Raw genomic sequence first — 22,042 nt, forward strand, 5'->3', positions numbered from 1 at the left:
TAATGCCGCTGCTGAAGTTCCACAACACTATTATCAGATTAGGTTGGACTATGACACACACACACACACACACACACACACACACACACACACACACACACACGCACACTGATAAAACCACCCAGGTTTCCTCCCCTTGTACTTCCTGTCCTCCAGATGTCGTGGCGTTCGTCCTTTCGCTGCTCAAAGTTTCGTCACGTCTTCGGGAAGCCGGCCACCAAGGAGCACAGCTACGACGGGGTGCCGATCACACGCAGCGTCCACGACAACCACCACTGCTCAGCCAACCCCTGCTTCATCGCCGTGGTGACCGAGTGCGCCGGAGGAGGGTCCTTTTTGGTCCTGCCCATCCATCATGTGTGTAGTCACTTTTAAAGACATGTTTGAACAGATACAAATACTCAACTAATAATTTGAGTCTAATATTGTTTTTCCACTAAATTACCTCCTTGAAATCCTTAAAATGACATCTCCTCATTCTCCCTCATTTAAAACTTCTGAATCTGCATTTTTTATTATTATTATTATTATTATCAAAAGTGTAACTTCTAGACACAATATGTCTCCTGCTGCACTGGAGCCTTCAAGTTTCCACATAACACTTATGTAATTGGAATACTTACTCACGACTCACTCCAAACTAGTTATGTGCCATAAATGTCTGCTTATACATTTGTCACTTACATCAGATGAACGGGAGCAGCCTTCCGTGTGCACATGAAACTTTGAAGCTCAAACATAATTCTGAAACTGAACTTTTAGTGGGAACTTTCAGCATTAGAAGTGAAATCTGATGTTGTAATGTGACAGGTTGACACCAAGTACACACACAGAAAGTCATAAATACAGTGAAGAAATAAGTAATATCCAAGAAAAGGTCATTAATATACTTAGAAATTAATTCTAAACTATTACACTTATAAATTATATATGATATGTAATTTCTTTAATTTTCTGCCCTTTTATAGTTTATTATTTGTTCTTGACAACAGTTTGCCAACAAAATAAACCACAATCCATGTCCTTTTGTTCAGGCTTTCATAATCTTTGTAGAAAAGTCTCCATCTTCATCTGTGATAGGCTTGTCATGACCTGTTTCAGCCTTTGAGTCCATTGTATGGTGAGGGTGTTTTCATCTGGTTTATGTTTATCATGTCAAGAGTCTTTTTGCTGCCCTCCAGTGGTTAAAAGTCTTAATTGTAATTTGGTACTAGTTATAAGGAAAATAGTAGTTTCCTTATGAGAAAATCTATATTTAAACCCAAGTAAATGTTTATAGTGTTGGAAAATGTGTTTTTCATGTACAGTATGTGAATTCTATTCTTGCCTGTAGACAAATTGGACATTTTTGCATGTTCAGCTGACTAAAAGCTTCTCTAGGTTACATAAGCAGTAATGGTTTTTCAGAGTGACCTAAGCAGTAAAAATGGTTTCATGCTGTCTCTCTCAGACAGGCAGAGTTGACCCTCAGCACCCGAGGGTGTGCGGTCACAGCAGCAGAGTCCTGGACATTAAGTGGAACCCGTTTGACGATCACTGCATTGCTTCGTGCTCAGAGGACTGCACTGTACGCACTGTCTCCTTCATGTTTTCCCTCTGTGTGTGTGTGTGTGTGTGTGTGCTGACATTAATGCTCGGGTGTTTTAGCTGAAACTCTTTTAGGTTTTTGATTTAAGGTTTTGATTCAATCTTTCAAAGAGCAGTTTGAGGGTTAAAACTTGGCCTAAGGTCAACTTTGACCCGAGAGGACAACAGGTGTCATTATGTGCTGTCATCAAAAAAATTGAAATGGTTTCAAAACAGTATCCTGACTAAGAAATTATGAATTATTTTAACTATAGTTTAGATCAGAGGAAAATATGTTGATGGATTATGGCAGACTGGTATATGTAAAAGTTTAGTCAGGATACTGTTTTAAAACCATTTCAGTTTTTTTGATGACAGCACCATAATGACAAGGTCCTCTTGGGACAACAGGAGGGTTAAGGTTAGAATTGTCAGGGGCTAGGAAATGTATTTTGTCAATGATACAAGTATAAAGCTGCAGTGATTAGTCGATTAATCGATTAGTCAATCAACAGACAATCAGCAACTATTTTAATAATCAAATAACTGTTTCAGACATTTTTTGTGATTAATATTCAGTGGTTGCAGCTTCTCAAATGTGAGAATTTTAAGGTTTTGTATGTCATACATGATAGTAAACTGAAAATCTTTGGATTTTTGATAAAACAAGACATTTGGAGATGTTGCCTTGAACTTTAAGAAATTATAACGGGCATTTTAAAGACCAAATGATTAAACGAGAAAATTATCATTAGTGAGTATAGAAGCATAGTACAAATAAGGATGTGTGTTGGTGTCCAGGTGAAGATCTGGGACATCCCAGTCTGTGGTGTCCAACAGGACCTCACCTTGGCCAGGAAGACTCTAATTGGTCACTCCAGGAGGGTAGGGCTTATTGAGTGGCATCCAACCGCTGAGAATCTACTGCTTAGCTCCGCCTACGACTACAAGGTCAGGAGCCTCATTGGTCAGTGCTACTGTCAGTCTAATACATTACTTTTACTCTTATGTCGTCCTAACTGATATTTAAGACATATCAGACATTATATTATATCCCCACTTCAACTTGTATACAATATTCAGTTATGAGGCATTAATGTTTTACTTTTGCAACTCCATTGATTGTTAATTTAGCATTAAATAAAAGATGACAAAAATTAAATGTGTGAGCAGATCAGGTGAACGTATTCTGCAAAACAGCCCTGACTTTGTCTCTCTTTCTTTGGGCTCCAGGTGCTGTTGTGGGATGTGTCCCATGAAGGTGCGGTGCTCAGGTACCCGGTCCGTATGGTTTTGATGCCGATCCACCACCGTTACCCGTCCGAGACGCTGCTGTTGTCTGTCAGCTTCAATAGTGATGGCAGCAGGCTGGCAGTCACATCCAAAGACAGACGGGTTCGAGTCCTGGACCCACGGACAGGGAAGATTTTACAGGTGTATGTTAGTGATTGAAAATTTGCACTAATGGAAAACAAAGGTTGGCTGAACCTGTTAGTTGACCTTGTGTTGTCTGTGCATTTATGTATATCTCATACACACAGTATATTATGTGTTTTTTTGCTGCAGGTGTCCAGCAGTAAGTCCCACAGGGCCAGTAAGGTTTTATACATTGGAGGGTTGAAGATGCTGCTGTCTACTGGCAGCTCGCCCTGGAACCACAGACAGATTGTTCTCTGGGACCCTGTAAGACACAAACATAACACAACAGAACACGTGTACACATACGTTTTCATTGTTCTCTTTACTTTCTATTACCAGAACCTTTTTCTGAACTGTGGTCGTTACATGATGACCTTGTTCACTGTAAATTATGGTGACCGGCATCTTCTACCAAAATGTCTTCTAGAAAAACAGTTTAAACTGGACCTCTTCTTTTAAACAATCCTGAAAAGAAGATGTTTTGCGGTAAGGCATAAAACAAAGGCAGAAGCTGCCAAATTCACTGAGTAAATCTGCATGACATTTTTTGGTGAGACTGTGAGGGTCAACAATATCTCTTGGTTAGTTGCTCAGCAGTCTGATTGGATGTGTGAAGCACCACTGGCAGGAATCTGAGAAGTCTGTCTTAAAACAACAGTCAGGTGTCCATATGATCAGTGAAAGAGGTTTTCCTCGCTGTAATCATTCCTCCTGTTCATACTGGATATTAAAAGATCCTTCAAATGTGCTTTCAATGTAAGTGATGGAGGCCAAAACCCACAGTGTGTCCACACAGTCATTTAACAGTCATTTAAAAGTTGATGTGAAGCTTATGAGGCTTAAGCAGTCTGAGTTAGTCATATCAAGTGCATATCTGACTCATATCTTACAGTCTTTTTAGCATCAAATTCCCTCTTTGTTTCCTCGGACAGTGTTTCCCTGTTGAGCTGTGGTGGAAGTATAGTAACAAAAAGAGGAACTTTGGCACTAAAAAGACTGTAACGTTGAAAGATATCTACTTGATTTGACTCATTTGGACGACTGAAGCTTCATATTAGCTTCAGACAAACTTTTAAATACATTTTTGCACAGTAGGAGGCTTGGGGATTTTACACTTACACAGTAAATGCATTATGGAGGGATCTTCTAATGGTCAGTATGAACAGGAGAATTGATTATGGCAAGAAAAACATGCTTTCATTTGGGCACTTGACTGTTGTTTTAAGACATCGTGAACCCGTCCTTCAACATTTGGCCCTTCATACTTGCCAAAACATGATGTTTTTGATAATGTTTATCAAGAAAATGTAGAGGATAAACTTTTGTTTGTGCCTCTCTCTTGCTCTCTATGTGTGTTTGTGTGCAGGATGACTTATCTGAGCCTCTGTACGAAGAAGATTTGGACGGGTCTGCAGGAGTTCTCTTCCCGTTCTATGACCCAGACACACATATGCTCTACCTGGCTGGAAAGGTCATACAACACACAAAAACATGCACATATTCATCATTGATTAAGGACAAACAGAAGAATTACACTCCTTTAGTTGGTTTCCTTTGGTCTAAACAAGAGATGTGTAAACTTAAAGCTGTTGGCTTTTTTGCTCTGCGTCTGACTCCTCATACTTATAACTGCATTATGTGGCTGTTTTCTTCAGTCATATTTTTAGGCATTTTATTTTGATTACTGATTTACCCTGATTCAAATCACATCTTTCTAACCTGGAAAACTGTGCCCAGAGTTCAAACTAACTGCCTCAGAAAATACTGTTGTGCCCTAAAATTCCTAGATCACCATTACACACAACCAACAGTAAGGAGGTCAAGGGTCACCTTAAGTGTTTAATGGTGTTTATGTGCTGTAGGGTGACGGGAACATCAGGTACTATGAGCTGAGTGCTGAGAAACCTTACATCAGCTTCCTGACGGAGTACAGGTCACTGCTGCCACAGAAAGGACTGGGTGAGATGTACAAACATACACATACACAGAGTCATAACCTCGGCTGTTCACTAATATTAATAAAAGTTGTTGGTGTGATCGTGATACATTTTAAAAACAGATAACAACATTAATAGATGTCACTGTTTATGTCCTGATATACTTTACTTTTAAAAGACCAACTTGTTGCATCCTAATACTCAGACCTAAAAAGACCAACTTAGCGCTAAACTTTAACTTCAGCAGTATTCTTATTCTAGAAAGAGCAACTTAGCCATATAAGTACTCATTTAAGAAAAAGACCAGCTTTAGCTATCTGTAGTGATACTTGTTTTAGGAAAAGACAAACTTTATAGCTAGCTGTACCAATACTCATTTGAGAAAAATACCAAGCTAGCTGTGCTAATAAATATTTTACTAAATAACAAACTCAGCTAGCTTTACTAATTCAAATTTTAGTAAAATACCAGCTTTAGCTAGATGCATAAGCCATTGTTTTTGGAAAACGATAAGCTAGCTATAAGTACATAGTTTGGAAAAAAGACCAATTAAGCTAGCTGTACCAATTCTTATTCCAGAGTACTAAAAAGTGCTAATTTAAGAAAAAGAACAGCTTTAGCTATCTGTAACGATACTTATTTTAGGAAAAGACAAACTTAATAATATCTTTTGAGAAGACCAACTTAGCAAACTGTAACTGTACTTATTTTAGAAGAACACCAAGAGTATCACATGGTTTTAGATGTTACAAAAAGTGATTTGTCTCTTTTTTCCCAATGCTCTGCTGACTGTGACCTCTCATGTCTTTTAACCTCTTTCCACCCTTCAGGAGTGATGCCAAAGCGCGGCCTGGATGTGAGCGCCTGTGAGGTTTTTCGATTTTATCGTCTGATCGCTGTCAAAGACCTGGTGGAACCACTGTCAATGATCGTACCACGAAAAGAGGTTAAGGTTTATCATTCTCATTAATGTGTTGCATTTTACCATGATATTCAAGACAGAGAAAAACTCTGAAAGATAGAAAGTTATGTCTTTCCTTTCAGTCAGGTATTTTTCAAGAGGATCTGTACCCAATGACAGCAGGAAACCAGGCGGCCATGACAGCTCAGGAGTGGCTGTCAGGGATCAACAGAAGTCAGTAACATCTGTGCCTTTGAACGACCGACAATAACTACATGCCTCCAGTTTCTCTCAATGACTCAGTAGAAATGCCTCTTTCTCTCACTTGTGTCTTTCATCAGGCCCAGTACTGATGTCTCTGAAGCCTGGGACTAGAGTAGCCAACCCTTACCCAGAAACCCCTGCTGACAAGGGCCTAGTGAGGCAGCTGAGCTGGTTCCAGATGAGCCCAGCTGTTGGCACGGTGCCAGGATCAGACCTGGACTTTATGGAGGAGGTAGCAAATGTGTTACTATGGTTTGAATCACATCCAAACCAAACGCATACCTCATAGAAACCTTTACCGAGGCAGCCTGGTTAAGCTGCTGGTTAAAATACAGTAACATGAGGTTTGGGTGATTTGCAGTTCCTGTGGTGGATTTGCAGGTTTGTGAGTAAAGTCATATCACAAGAAGTGGAAGAAGAGAACGTCTCTGATGCCTTTAAGTTTCTAATTCTACAGGTTTTTACACATGATTAGCAGCACTGAAAGGTGGGGTGCTTTGGTTGAGCAGATGTAACCGTTGGGCTTCTGCGTTGTGTTGATAAGATAAAGACGCTGCAACACCAAGTTCTCTTTGTGGCTGACCTCCATATATTCTGACAGACAAATAGCAAAGCAGAACCTCCATGTAAAGTCCACCGTTCCAGCTCTTACACAAATCAAATAAATGTACATGTAAAATGGGTTATTAATAGTTTGCTGCAACTGTAAGTTTGCAGCACTCAGCTGTTAAAACAACTACTTTTAAGTGCCAGTACACTGAAATCTATATATCGACAGGCAAGAAAGACATTATAACATTGTTGGAAACAAAAATATACACAACAAACTATGAGAAATAATAGGATGGATGTGGGGTGGGGGTATTTCTGATGACCATTTAAATGTATATCCACTGGTTGGAGAGTATTTGATTAAAACAGTTTTACATTTTAAGCATTGTTCCCTTGTTGCCGTGCATTTTCTGCGAGTGTTATGTTTTAAGAATTTAAGAATTAAGGTGGTGTTGTACAGGAACTCTTGCATGGACAGCTGTCGTCTTATTAGTTGCACATTTGAGGATATGTGAAAAACAAGGTCAACCCTAAAAAACTGAACTTTGAGAACAATCATGACACGTAAAACCAAAGTAGCCCCCAAGGTAGCACCGCCGCAAGGTCCGGCGTCTTCACTTTCTCCTTATGAAACAATATGTCACATGTAGGGAGCCAAACATAGTGATTGCACCATCATCATTGTGCCACTCTTTCATGTCACAACACAGCATATAATCATAGATGATTTGAACACAAATAAAACCTTCAGTGTGTGAAATGTGATTATACAAAAAACTCCCACCTTGCTTTCTCTCCAATAAGAGACTGATGTTTTCTCCACATCAGCAGCTCTTAATTACAGTAAACCCAGTAAAATCTGACTGTTGCTGTCAGTTCTGACTAGTTTATATAAACCGGCTGATCATCTCTCTCTCTCGAGGCCTTCCTTGAGGAGCAGCTGGCCTACCAAGACGCCAAATACCCGAGGGAGGTGAGCGATCTGTCGGGGTGGCAGCCAGATGAGACGCAGGCCCCGCTGTGGACGTATTGCTGCACGCCGCACTGCTGCGAACCCGCAGAGAGACCGCCACCCACAACCGAGAGCGAGGTGAGATACAGAACAGAGATATAAACTTTAGCAGGTAAAGTGAGAGGATGTGTTTCTGGGAGAACGTGAATGCTTTCTTTGGATCTTTTGGATTTTGCTATTTGAATTAGAGGACGTCTTCACTGTTAACTTGTAGGAACATTTTCCTTTTTATTACATTTGTTCATATTTTTGCACATCTAATTTGTATAATGTTGCAGTCATTGAATACAATCAAACAAAAAGCCTGTAAAAACCTGACTTGTGGCTTTAAGTGTTAACCGTGAGTTGTATAAATCTCATGTAAATCTTCTGACCAGAAGAAGAGAAAATGGTTCATTTCTGTCACGTTTTTATCTTTTCCAATAAAAACTTGACATTTATTAGTGGTGTTGTGGTGTGTTAAATCCATTGGTCTGTTTCCCTGCTCCTGCTAATAAATTCATTCAAGTTTTCCTTTTTATTTCAGCTCCTTCAAGCATTTTACAGACAGCAAGACGAGATTAGAGGCCTGAGAGAACAACTTCATCAGAAAGACGTTAGTACGCAACCACACTTCAGAAAAGATGAAAACTTGGATTAGAAAACATTTTGTTATCAAGCGGTAATGTTTGATTCTGTTACAAGTTAATAATCTTTGTATTTTGAGGAATTCCCAGTTTGTTCCTGTTCTGCAGGTGAGGATTGCTCAACTGGAACTAGAGATCAAAAACACCAGAAACAACATGAGGGCAACTTTCTGATTCGACCGATCTGCTCTCACCGTTGCTGTTTTCACACCGAACCAATCGAACTGCTCAACGTTTCCAACCAATAAAAGAAAGACACCACTTGATATTTTTACCTGGTTATTGTGTTTGTAAAGATTTTCAGTTACGTTCTTTGGATCACCAACAACTCCTCAACTCTGATTTCTTTAACTGATGACATAAAGTAGTTGATATGTAATGTCAACAGCACATTAAAGTGATCTACCGTCAACTGTTAAATTTAGACCAAACGGCAACAAATTTAGCAAATTAACATCTTTTCCTTCAGGGACAAAGGAATCATCACCTCCAAGGATTTCACTAAAAAGGGTTTCAAATAAAGAACTTAACTCTTTGGGGAATTTGTTAAGTTTTATGGAAGTATATCTATTCTACCAAACTCAACAGTCTTTTATTTCCTCATTGTTTCCAGGTTTTTATGGTCAAACCAGAGCAGCAGGTTAAATTAAATTTAAGGCCGAGGTTCAAAGCATGTAAATGTATGTGTGTGGTATTTGTGGGGTTTCCCCCTAAACGTCTGGGTTGAATCATCAGTGAAAAAATCCCCCGATCTCATTTGTCAATGGATGCAAGTTCGACTGACGCGAAGACGCGAGTTGAAAATGTTTCTACTTCAGCAGAAATTTGCTCATATCCTGAACTTTGAGTCAAATTCATAAACGTTCCAGCACGTCGGCTGTTTGGGCCGGAGGTAAACACTGTGCTGATCACATAACGAGGACATCTGCTTCACACTCTGGCAAAATCGGTGGCAAAATTGACACAAAGTCAATGAAAAGAAAGACACGATTAGATGCAAATTTGCCCGAGGCAGCGTGAAGTGACGCAAAGATTGAGCCAACAAATGTGAACATTTCCTGGAGCTCAGTGCATCTACTTAATAAACATACAGACTGGAGGGAAATAAGTTTGTGGTGAGTTCTGAGTTCAGTCACAAGCTGAGCTGAACACAAACACAGCTGGTAGCTCACAACAGTACGTCGACTGTTTGGAGGCAAATAAACACAAACGATCCAGCAGTCAAATTCATGCAAATTACCCGAGGCAAAAGGTTTCTCATTCAGGACACACCTTCACAGGTAAGACCTGAGATAACATACTTTGTAGGAGTGGAACAGCTGGACTAAAGTGAAGTCTAACTGGAAAGCAGCTGATAACACATGAAGGGCAAAATATTAGGAACAACACCTCAATAACGTAACTTCTTGGATATTCAAAGCCTCATGAAACTTTTTAACCACAAACTAGAGACACGGGACATTCAGAGGATTTATGGTTTTCCTTGGTATATTGACAATAAGGTGTTTCTGAGCAATTTCTAGAACAGAAGCGCTCGTCATCCAATCACTGAAAAACGCAATTCTTACAGAAATCTCCAAATGTCAAAAGTTTTTGATACCAAATCACAGCATGAATTTTTCTATGGTTCCTCAAGGTCTTGGTGTATCAATGTGGTATTTTGAGGGATTTTTTGACCATGTTTATCAATTTTCGAGTGATCAAAAATTAGTTAATTTTGCACCAAATCTGTGTAACAAATGGTATCAATCCAAAAATATAACTGAGCATAATGGCCATCATACACTTCCATCATAATGTTCTCAGCCCTTACACACTAAACTTTGAATAGACGCTTAACTAAAACATGTTTATTAAAGATTTATGACTAGAAAGATGTGGCACACAGTGCTGAGCTGCATCTCAAATATCTTGAGGTTTCCAGCTTTTAGATGATGTATGCCACTTCTGTATGGCCTATACTGTTGACCTGCTATCTCTCCCTAAAATAATGGGTCTATGGTGGGTATCTAAGGGTTAATATACGTGAAGGTGGCGAAATATCAGGGACACTTTCAACATAATGCAGTCCAGTCCACCACCACCAACACCCACTACGACCTCAATAATGATTATAAAGTAAAATCATCACCTTTCTGACAACGTCAACAAAAACTGGAAATGTATAAACTTCGTAAAAGTAGAATTTATGGCAGAGCTGTTGTATTAGATTGCACAGGTGTTCCTAATAAAGTGCTCTAGGAGGGTATTTCTCCTGTTTGTAGGTGAAGAACAAACAGTAATAATCAGTAGTATTGACAAAATATCTATACATAAACAAAAGCAGGAACCAGAAGCATAAGACAAAATATCACCCCCTTAAAAAAGTGTAATTTTGGCTAAAACTGGCGACTGTTTAATGAACAAATTGATTGGAAATAAACAGCTATGACATGAGAGTCTTACAGACAGACCTGCTTTTCTGTGTGAAAAAGGGTCATTATTTAAAAAAATCTAGTGTGACTTTCATTATTTCAGCATCGTGGATATACGTTATGTTGCAGGTTAATCCCGCCGTAACCGAGAGGGAGAAACTTCATTGAGAAAAAAAGGCGAGAGAGGAGACGCCAGAAGCAAAATGTTAAGATTTTATTTACAAAGTCCTTTTTGTATTTTTTTTTTGTTGGTTTTTTTTCCTTTAACTTACAGAAAGTAATAAAAAAAAAAAAAAAAAAAAAAAAAAAAAAAAAATACACAAACTTCAACCACAACCTACACTGAACTCTACCGAGCAGAAAGAAAAGAAAAGAGAGAGCGAGAGAGAGAGAGAGAGAGAGAGAGAGGCGAGAGAGAGGGTGAGAGAGAGAGAGAGGGCGAGAGAGAGAGAGAGGCGAGAGAGAGAGAGACAGTGCGTCCCCAGACAACCATACAAAATTAAACAAAAAAAAAAAAAAAAAACAATTTCTCTGAAAAAATATTTCTTTTAAAAAGCTCTGTTGGCAAAAAAGAGAGAACACAGTTTGCCCTGAGCGCGCTCGGCCTCGAGGAGATGGGAGGAAAGGTGGTTTGGGAGGTTTTTTTTTCTTTTTTTTTTGGATGGTTCACTTGGTTCGACTGTCTGTCGCCGACGTCACAGAGCCTTATCGGGTGATGACATCAGAGCCGTTGGTTCAGTCCCAGAGTGATGATGTCAGAGGGGTGTTGGGAGAGTTTCCTCCCATGAGCCTTTAATCATCTCCGTTTACAGACATGACGGAAATTTAATCATTTCTGACGTTTAAGCTGTTTTAAATGTGTTTATGAATGTCTGACGTTGTGAATTAATTGACTAAATATTACAAAGAAAAGTAATTTTGGCAGCTTATGACGAACTTTTCTTGTGATCGAGATAACTTGAGATCTAAAAAGAGAAAAAAAAACAACAACAACAACAACAACAACAAAAAAGCTTATTTATGTCTCTCTGGTCTGTACAAACGGACTGAAGCAAATTTTTTTTCTTCTGTGATGCTTCAATTTCAAGCTTTTCACGACTGGTGATGCATTTACTTCTTGGTAGCGGAGTAGGAATTTGGAGTTGTCACAAATTCCCATCGCAGACTGTTTTTGTGACGCCTGATGATGAAACCGAAGAGAACTCATGTTGAAAACGTGTGTTGATGTAATAGATTGACTGTCATGTTTTACCCGTTAACATAACTTACAGATATAAAACAATATTGTGCGTTTTATCTCACTACTGAGGTTTTATTACTTTTAAACCAGGATTAACAAAGTCCTCTTCTCTATGATGTATCTTTATTGGATTTAACATGAAAAATCAATAAATCGACTGTTTAAGTGCCTTTTTTGAAGTGAAAGTTTAATCCCAGTGATGTCACAGATGCTCTTTATTCTGCTCCATTTGGCGCCAAATTTTCTATTTAATAAGCAGCGAGGTGTTTAATCTGAATCGATTAGTCGATTAATTGATTGACAGAACATCGAGTTATCGTTTGAATCTTTTTTTCCAAACTTTGTTTTGTTTCAGCTTCTCAAATGTGAAGAATCGCTGCTGTTTACGGTTCGTATTACGGGCGTTTTTTCACGGTTGTCTGACATTTTAGAGACAAAACAAATAATCTGGACAATAAATGGACAGATTAATAGATGTAAAATAATTGTTGTGAGAGTCTGAAGCTGTTTCTGTGCCGCCACATCGATAAAGATCCAAGAAAATAATAATAATTACAGCAACACAAGTTTTTCTAGGCGACTTTTATGTAAATTTATTAGATTAAAAGTGTTGTTAGATGATGTAAACTGATTAATTGATGGTTTTTTACATTTTCGGGAATCTGTTAGCAGATTTTGGATCCAGCTGTGGAGATGAATTTAAAAACTGACTGTTGAAGATTATGAAAACGGGAGGAAATGATTTTTTTATAAATTAACGGAGGGTTTTTGGTCTGCAGGAGCTGACGGAGGCTCAGTGGGAGGAAACCAGTTTCAGAAATGGAACGCAGCCCGGGAGTCGGCCGAGTGGGGGGGGGGGAGAGGGGGGGAGTGGGGCTAGCGTTGGTGGGGGAGGGGAGATTGCGGGGGTCGGGGATGTAGGGTCAGCGGGCGAGAGGTCAGAGGGGTTTGCAGGGTCTCCGTGGGTCCTTAATCATCGTCTTCATCATCCTCATCTTCAGGGTCCCTCTTCCTCTTCTCTCCTTTGGTCGGAGACGAGTCCTCATCTGCGGAGGAGACACGAGGAGGATTCAACAACCAGTTTAACACCAGTTTAACACTTCCTGGGAATATCCAGTATGACGCTAAGACCTTTAATTAACAACTGATGACCGTTACAAGTCGGATCAATAACAGTATTTATTATTTTCTGCTGAGTCGTTACGACTGAACAGTAAACGAGGTTTATGGTCGACATCTCAAACACTAAACCTCAAACTACACGACGTTACACTAAACGACTGAATAACGTCGGTTAGTTTAGCTTCACTGTAAACTGCTACCTGATTTCTGAAAGTTATGTTACAGTTTGTGACGCTACAATCACTTCCTGTTTAAATAGTTGACTCTCGTTGGATGTTTCCTAGCAACCGATTTACATTATTTTATGATGTTAGCAAATGACTGAAACTAGTTAACAGTTACTAAGAACTTAAAGACTTAATGCAAAAACTTGAGTTAAACCTTAAACATGACCAGTGTCGTCACTACAGCTGCAATTATTATTCTTATTATTATTATTATTATTATTATTATTATTATTATTATTATTATTACCATCATTTGATGGTTTCAGCTTCTGAAATGTGAGAATTTGCTGCTTTTCTTGGTCTTTAATGACAGTAAATTGTATATTTTAGGCTTTTTGGTAAGAAAATCAAGACATTTTAAGACATCAGGATAATATTATAAAAGGTTTTAGTTTGATAGATCAAGAAAATAAATGAAGGTTAAATAACAGCTGCAGCTTTATTCTCCACCTTTATCAATAAAGATGACATCATCAATAAGACAAAGAGTTAATTAAGTATATTAACGTATTGAATGTTCAGAAACGGGTTGGTAAAACTGAAATATGAAGAACGAAGCTGTTACTGACCATCATCTTCTTCATCTTCCTCATCGTCGTCATCGTCCTCACTGTCAACATCTCCGTTCACCTCGCCGTCCTGCCGAGAGAAAAGTCGGTGGTTGAAAGCAGCTTTAAATCCCGACAGTGATCAGGTCGACACAGCGGGACGATACATATGTGACAAAACAAAAACACCCCGAACTCACCTCGTCATCGCCGCTGTCATCGTCGTCATCATCATCTTCAGCCACTACGTCTTCCTCGTCCTCCTCTTCCTCTTCCTCGAAGTCCTCTGACTCTCCTTCTGGAAAACAGAAATGATCAAAACATGTTTTAACTTTTTTACTTCGGTTGAGTTTCTCCTTCTGTCTACGACGACGACGACGACGACGATGACGATGATGAACCCTCACCTTCTTCGTCCTCGTCCTCGACTCCGTCTCCCTCGCCGTCGGAGTCGGAGGCCTCGCAGTCGTCGATGTCGTAGCCGTCCAGGTAGGTGAGCTGGGGGAGGAGCTTGAAGATGGATTCCCTGTAGTCGGCCAGGTTCGTCACCTCGCAGTTAAACAGGTCTAGACTCTTCAGCTGGGGCAACTTTTTCTGGGGAGGAGAAAAGTCAAGACGTGACGTCACGCTTCGTCTGCAAGAGGCTCGAGGAAACAGTGAGGGTTAGCCTGTTGCTAGGCGACGCCCTTTCTGCAGACGGCTCGCGCGCTGGGTTGTCGAGAACGGCCTCATAAAAGTTAAATGGTTTCTAACACGTTCAGTTTCAGTTGATTTCCTCAGTTCGTGACCACAGATGAGGATTAAATGTGTTAAAAGTTCTCGCTCTCACTAACAGGCTCCCGTCTACACATCGGCTCGCTCTCGCTTCCACAAACCCGCCTGAAGAGCCGCGGTGACGCAGCTTTTCACTGCTCTGCTGATTGTGTTTATTCATTTAAAAAGCAGCTAAAAACATCTGTTTGGACAGACGTTTGGTTGTTTCTATGGTTTTATTGTGTATTTCTGTATTTCACTTTGTGACTAAACGCTTACAAATAACTTTTACTTATTGTGAAGATGTTTAGTTTCTGTTGGTGATTAAACTGTAATGTTGTAAGTTTAGCAGCGAGTTTATATCGAATAATAATTTATCCGTCTTGTATGTGCAGCCCATCGACTGTGTGAAAACATCCTGATCGCCCCCTGCTGGCCGGCTGCAGTACAGGTCATAAGCCCCGCCCCCTCCATGCTAGCGGACATGAACCGAACAAAAAAAAAATCAAAGTACACGACAAATAAAATGGTTTCTGTCATTTCAGGTCGTTCTTACGACACTGACGTTTGTCCAAGTGCTCGTTTTTCTTCATCCCACCACCCGACTCTACTGCACAGACTCCTAATGATGTCACACAAGCAAGATGGCCGCTCCTGGAAAGGAGATATTTTGGCTTTGCGTCGTCCATGTTTATATACAGTCGATGGTGAAGCCTGTCGAGACGCATTCCTGTTGTAGATTATAGTATTTAGTTTCCGTTTAGCAGTTTATTCCCTGTAACTGTAGAAAGTTAGTCCCACTTATTATAATCATGTTAATTATAGAGAAAGTGAAGCTTAATTAGCGTAACGTCGTCGTCTTTTGTTTCCACCTCATTTAGATCCACAGAACAGTAACAGCGTCTGTGAGCAAACGTTGCTGCAAAAAAAGTATTTTACCAAGTCGTCGTTCGTTACAAACACGATTGATCTCCACACATTTATCACTATTTATGGGTTCTTAACTCCACCCACCAGAGGCTCCAGGGTGCTGATGTCTTTGAACTTATTCCCGCTGAGGTTGAGGTGCGTTAGGTTCACCAGCCGCTCCGCCAGGACCTCCAGACCGCCTGATATCCTGTTGTCACTCAGCTCCAACTGCACAGAGACAAAGAAAAAACAGATTCTTTATTGTTTTCTTCATATTTCAGCAGCAGCGTAAATGAAAAGCTGATTAGTCGATTGTCAGATAATCAATTGATTGAAGTTATTTATCAAGATAAAACACCTAACGTCTGTAAACGTATCAATTTGTTGCTTTTCTGTTTTACTATTTTGAAATTGATGAATAATTTCAGTCATTTATGAAGCAAAAAAGCCAAATATTCTGCTTCCAGCTTCTCACATGTGACGACTTTCTGTTTTATTTCCACAAATATATAAAAAGTAAATTGAATATATTCAGATTAAGTCAGAACAAGACAATTTAAGGTCTAAATATATCCTCTAAGAAACTGTGGAGTAAAGTCAAGATGCAGCCACATCTTAGAAAATACAGACGATACTATAAAGTGTGATTTCTTACCTAAAATCTTTATATTTTCTCATTAAACTAGTTATTTTTTTGTGATATTTCTGAAGCTCTCAGTTTCAGACAGATCTGATACAAAGTGTTTCCCCCTGAAAACTTTCAGCAGCGCCGCCGCTAAACGACGAACACGCTGAAGGAATTCCCCCTGCGGTGATTCAGAGCGGCTCCACGGGACGACATGCGGTGTCTGCGGTGTTAGCACCTTCTTTTTTTTTTTTTTCTCTGTTGTGTGTAAATCAAGGTGTGTTTTTGTGATTGTGTTTAGCGAATTGTTACAAACAAGCTAAAAACCAAAAGAGACGTCTGTTTATCTTAGTTTGCCTCTTAAAATCTGGCAAATTCTTGTTAATTTAACTACAAGCTGAGACAAAACAGCTTCTCCTCTCTACCTACAGCTGTGACTCACATCAGCAGCAGAGGAAGAGGAGGAGGAGGAGGAGGAGGAGGAGGAGTGTTCTTCGTTCTTTCTAAACTGATGTCAGGATTATTATTTATTTTATTCACATGATAGATTTGATATATTATAAAGTTTATACAGTGGATTTGCTGCTGTTAACATCACTGTTGCTGCTCCAGAAACGATATTTATAATTATATTTAAAATATAAATCAATTCTAATTCTCTTCTGAATCAAAGTGCTTCTTCTTCTTCTCGTTAACGTCTGAGTGAACCGTGAAAAACTACAACTTGTGTCCAAAATGATGTGAAAACTCAGCCGTCAAACGCTCCTGTAAACCATCACAAACACTCGTTAAAACACATCTGGAACGTTTCTTCAGTACTTTTTTTTTTTTTTTTTTTTACCTTTTTGAGTTTGTCCAGTTTGGGGATGTCTGCTACGCTGGTCAGGCCGACGTTGATGAGGCTGAGCAGCTCCAGGTTGGAGAACTCTGCTGTGATTCCTTCGATCTTTCCCTCGCTGGAGCGACAGTTATCCAGAACCAGCTCCTGGACCTGGACGGAGGGAGGGGGGGGGGGGGGTTAGTGGGTTAAAAGAAGTCCAGGGAGGGGTTTGAAATGAACTGTTTGTTTCTGGTGGACACACACACACACACACACACACACACATCGCTCTGTTTCAAAATGACAAAATCTACTCTCTCGATAAGACGTGTGATTAGATTGTGGCGTCGCCGTGACTAATTCTGCTCCACTATTCTTCATCAGTTAACCACAAAGACGCGTTCTCACAGAAACACGCCCTCGATGTGTGAGATCACGAGAGACTGAAACCACACGAATAACGGTTATTAAATTAAACTGTACAAAAAATCACTTTGTTTTCACCATTTTTTTTTTGTTGTTTTTTTTCTAAAAACACTTTGGAATCAAATGTCACGACTCCTGTTAGGTAAAAAAAACAAAGTGAGTCACAGACGTGAGTCACTGAATGTTTCGATCTGTCGTCTCGTTCGTCTTTTAATGATATTCACTGATTTCAACGACATAATTTTACCAGTTTTAAACTGTTTAAGGCTGATTGTGTTCAGACAACATTTAACTTTTCAGTTTCTGGCTTCTTTTGTCAAATAAAATATATATATGAATATACTGAACTATTTTTTTCTTATTATTGATGAATCTAATGACTGTTTTCTTGGTTAATTGATCAAATCGTTTCATCTGTAAAATATTCATCAGCATTTCCCGGATTTTCACACTAAAACTGACAAATTCAAATAACTTGTTTTTTAATCTTGTATGAAACCAGAAAATATTCAAACTCATGAACAGACTTTATTTTTTGCATCATAGTTGTAGATTCATTTTCTCTCGATTGACTAATAGTTGCAGCTCTAGAAATGACCAGAGCTGCAACGATTCAATCAATCAATGCTCTTTATTACATATTATTAGTGATTAATCGGTTGGTTTCCAACTGCTATTTTAATTGCCAACTAATTTGATAATTGATGAATCATTTTAAGACATTTTAAAAGAAGAAAAAATCTAATTCTCTGGTTCTGGATTCTCAAAATGTGAATATTTTATCATTTCTTTAATCTTTTATGACAGTAAACTGAATATATTTGTGTCGTGGACTGTTAGTCGAGACAAAAAAGACGTCTGATGATGTTATCTTGGAATTTAGGAAACACTGAACACCATTTTTCACCATTTTCTGGCATTTTATAGACCAAACAGCTTGATTACTCTAGAAAATAATTGACATATTTCCATTATTGATCAATTAATTAGTTGTTTGGTCTGTATAATGTCAGAAAACTATTAAACATCTTGATCACAAAGCCCGAGACGCAACTTTAAATGTCTTGTTTTAAGTCCAAAACCCAAAGAAATTCAGTTTACTGTCAAAAAACTTAAAGACACCAGAAAATATTCACATGTGAAGAGCTGGAATGAGAGAATTTTGACGTTTTTAAACTTTTTTTTCAGTATCAAAATAGTTGCTGATTAATTTAACAGTTGAAACTCATCAACTAGTAGCTGCAGCTCTAATTAAGTGTCTGTTTCCTTTACTGGTGTGTAATTCAACGTTGCCGCAGCCTCTTTATTACACATTATGCGGTCAAAAATGTCATTAAAACGTTAATATACACGATCCAATCACGAGGCAAGACATTAGGACACCACAGGTGAAGGGTTTTAGTGGAAAGGGGGAAGGATTTTAGAGGAAAGGACTCTTGTGTGGCTTCATATCGGAACGGATCGCGGCCGCAGCTCTGTTTGTAAACTCCCAACACACGTGACGTAGCTAAGTTAGCTCTGCTGCTAGCTGTCCGTTAACCGTCCCTCCGCCGGTGTCTTGCTTTTATATCCCCGGTGGTGACCCCGCAAGTGACCCCGACGGGTAATAAGCTGGTTTATGGCGGTTTTTGGGGAGCAACGCAGGCAAAGTATTGAAACCAAGAGCATACGTAGTACCCGGGTTAGCACGCTAGCGCTAGCACGCCGCTGGCTACGCGCCCTTAACGCGTTACGGACACGGGCTGCGACTAAACTCTGGAGCGGCCATATATCAACAACGCAAATTATAGGTTTTTATATATAGGATATAGATTAAATATTTCTGAAGCCACGCACATATTGGTGTTGAGCTGTTAATATAACACGAATAATGATTTTACCAGTATTATAGTGTGTAAAACGAAATTTAAGCATTTCCTGCCTAATTACACGAACATATCGTGACAAATCATTTATCTGCATACATTAACGTTGTTAGTTATTTTTTGAATATATAACTACAAAGAGTATATAAGTTTAACGAAAGAGAACACAAAGGTCTAATTTTGTGGTGTATTTAATTTAAATTGTGCGCTGCCATATGCAACGCAAACATAAACCGCCTTTTAACTTGGGAAATAACGCGGTCCCAGACATTAGCCAGGCCCCGTAACAGACACGGATGTGCATTTCAGCACAGGAACAGGATGAACATGCAACTTTCCTTTCATATAACTGGCAATTTTAGACTCTGCAAGGGACGATTTGGGCCCAAAATTAGTGAAATAAATGTGAACATAAGGATAAAAAAACAGCGGTGCGTCTCTCCGTGACCGGGCTGTTTACCTGTGAGAAAATTACCAAGTCCTGACGTGAAATTAATATATAAAAATAAGTTTATTTAATTGTACATAAGACTTTATGTGAGCTTGCAGCTTATCTTTGCACAACAGCAGATATTTGAGCACTTTTCTGGAGATGCAGGCACGCTGCCATGTGCTCTCCTCCCCTCCTTCTCCGGCCGGTCAAGTTTACACTGCAACGTCTCCGGTAAAACAACAAGAAAACAAACCGGTTACTCACTTCTGTCGGTGACCGGTGCCTCAGCTCTAAAGAGACCCTCTTCTTCATGTCCATTTTCCTCTGTGGGGTTTTTTTTGGCCGGAGTTTTTTGTTTCTCTGCGTTTCAAAAAACTTGTTTCTCCTCGATCCTCTCTGCAGTATCAACACGCGGAACCAGCGTGAAGCTAACGAGGCTAAAAACCGGAGGACTTCCGGGTAAGACTTCCAAAATAAATCCCTCCCGTTGACGACAGCGGAAATCAGAGCGAGACGTTGTTGTTTTCCAGAGTTTGTATTTACAGCTAAACTCTCAGCATCCTCGATACTTTACAGACGTTTATTGTTTTTAAAACTCAGAAAAATCAGCTGCGTTCTCTACAAAAGTGTTTCGGCATATACATTAATTCCGAGGGCCAAATATGTAGCTTCCGGTTTTGCTCTATCTCCTCGTAACGAACTTAACACAGAGTCTAGAACAAGTGAAGCGCTCCTGTGGCGTGTGTTAAAAGTGGGTCAAGCCCTGTGCCGCTTTTAATTACCCTCGAAAATATCAGAATTTAGCATTTTTCACCATATGCTGACGACCTAAAAATATTAAAACTGATTTAAAAATCAAAACATTCCTAATTTATAAAGGACTATTTTTACTAACTATTACAGTAGCGCATTGCATTCACCAGTGAAAAAAAATAAAATGGAGCCATCAACTCATAATTATGACTTACTATCTCACACTTCTGAGAAAGCATCTCATAATTATTACTATCTCATAATTAATAGAGAACCATTTAAAAGTTATAAATATATTCATGTATGAAGTGCCATTTATACTAACTACATATCAGCACAATACATTGTTTTTCATCAAATAGAAAGTTAGAATATATACTCTTATTACAAAACAATATTGGTTCATTGATAAGATTCCATGAGCGTTTATTTTCTCATGCAGATGGCAACACTGAAGGCAATAGTCGTTAGTTGCAACGCTTCACTGTCATCTTTTACTTTTGATGATCTTACCTACTGGGAAAGGAAGCCACTGATGTGTATAATTAAAGCCACTTAATGTTTCAGTTGATACGAAATAATAAGAAAAACAGACTTGTCACAGATTTGAAATTATGAAGAAAATTTTTAAAGGAGCTTGATTTCCTCCAGTGCTCGGGAGCTGTAAAGTCCGAGTTTTTGGGAAGCACTTGAATGCATCAGGTGTTGATTTGTAAATGGAGGGAAACGGCAGCAGCAGGGAAACCAGACTCCACAGCGCCTCTAGCGGACATTTATGCATTTTAGGTATTTTTGCAAAGACAGAAAACAACACACTCCTTATCAAAATATATGTATGATAAATCTTTACAGCTACTGACACAGTGAGATAGTATTCATTGCAAACAAGTTACTCATCACCTTATCATAATTGATATGTTCTCTCAAATTAACATATAAATTCGAAAAGAAGACAGAAAACAGGATATTCTTAATGAAAAATAATGCTATGGATCCTACAGATACTGACTGTGTAGTATTTGATACTAATTTGTTTATAGATATCTTATAATTAATGTGTAGCATCTCCATTTGAATTACCATATTAATTATATTCATGCAGTGACTGGTGGATTTGCACCATGTAGTTTATCCTTAAATTACTGCATGTATTATACGATTAGCTCTGTGGGCTTTAGGAGTCAAAGGAGGGTGAAACTTTTATCCAAGTATCAGGCAGAAAAACAACTTTTCATCTCGTTAATGGTTAACATTAGACTCTATGTTACTGCCAGAGGTAAGTTAGCCTACATATACTGTATACAGACCAGAATTAGGGCTGCAACTACTGTATATGATTATTTTTTTTATCATCAATTAATGTGCAGATTGTTTTCTTGATGAATTGATTAATTGTTGAAAAATGTGAAAAATGGCATTGACAATTCCTTAGAGCCGACCAACCATCCAAAACCTAAAACCTATCTTTTTAATTTAATGTCACATATGACATTAGAGAAGCTGAAACCAGAGAATATTTGACAATTTTATCCTTCATATCCTTGAATTATCTGTCCATCAACTAATCATTGCCACCTTGACGTTGAAATAAACAATCTTCAGAAAGAAAACAGCACTTCTCATTGAAATA

General features: G+C 38.9%; 2 protein-coding genes across 2 annotated transcripts; one reads left to right on the top strand and one right to left on the bottom strand.

Moving 5' to 3' along the window:
- Positions 1–8,543, top strand: LOC122974115 (coronin-2B-like). The gene is made up of 13 exons (XM_044342014.1): positions 1–357; positions 1,451–1,567; positions 2,368–2,517; positions 2,800–3,000; positions 3,133–3,249; positions 4,352–4,456; positions 4,848–4,944; positions 5,753–5,868; positions 5,967–6,057; positions 6,165–6,319; positions 7,562–7,729; positions 8,178–8,246; positions 8,386–8,543. Exons 1-13 carry the CDS (start codon positions 157–159, stop codon positions 8,449–8,451), a joined length of 1,653 nt encoding a protein of 550 aa, XP_044197949.1. The 5' UTR covers positions 1–156; the 3' UTR covers positions 8,452–8,543.
- A 3,574-nt stretch (positions 8,544–12,117) lies between these two features.
- On the bottom strand, positions 12,118–20,112 carry LOC122974220 (acidic leucine-rich nuclear phosphoprotein 32 family member B-like). The gene is made up of 7 exons (XM_044342203.1): positions 19,924–20,112; positions 16,957–17,106; positions 15,596–15,718; positions 14,236–14,422; positions 14,029–14,126; positions 13,850–13,919; positions 12,118–12,977 (listed from the first exon to the last, which is right to left on the bottom strand). The coding sequence occupies exons 1-7, from the start codon at positions 19,975–19,977 to the stop codon at positions 12,901–12,903; spliced, it is 759 nt and encodes a 252-aa protein (XP_044198138.1). The 5' UTR covers positions 19,978–20,112; the 3' UTR covers positions 12,118–12,900.
- Between the last annotated feature and the right edge of the window lie 1,930 nt (positions 20,113–22,042).

This window comes from Thunnus albacares, chromosome 22, assembly GCF_914725855.1.
Source record: "Thunnus albacares chromosome 22, fThuAlb1.1, whole genome shotgun sequence".
In the NCBI taxonomy this organism is placed as follows: domain Eukaryota; kingdom Metazoa; phylum Chordata; class Actinopteri; order Scombriformes; family Scombridae; genus Thunnus; species Thunnus albacares.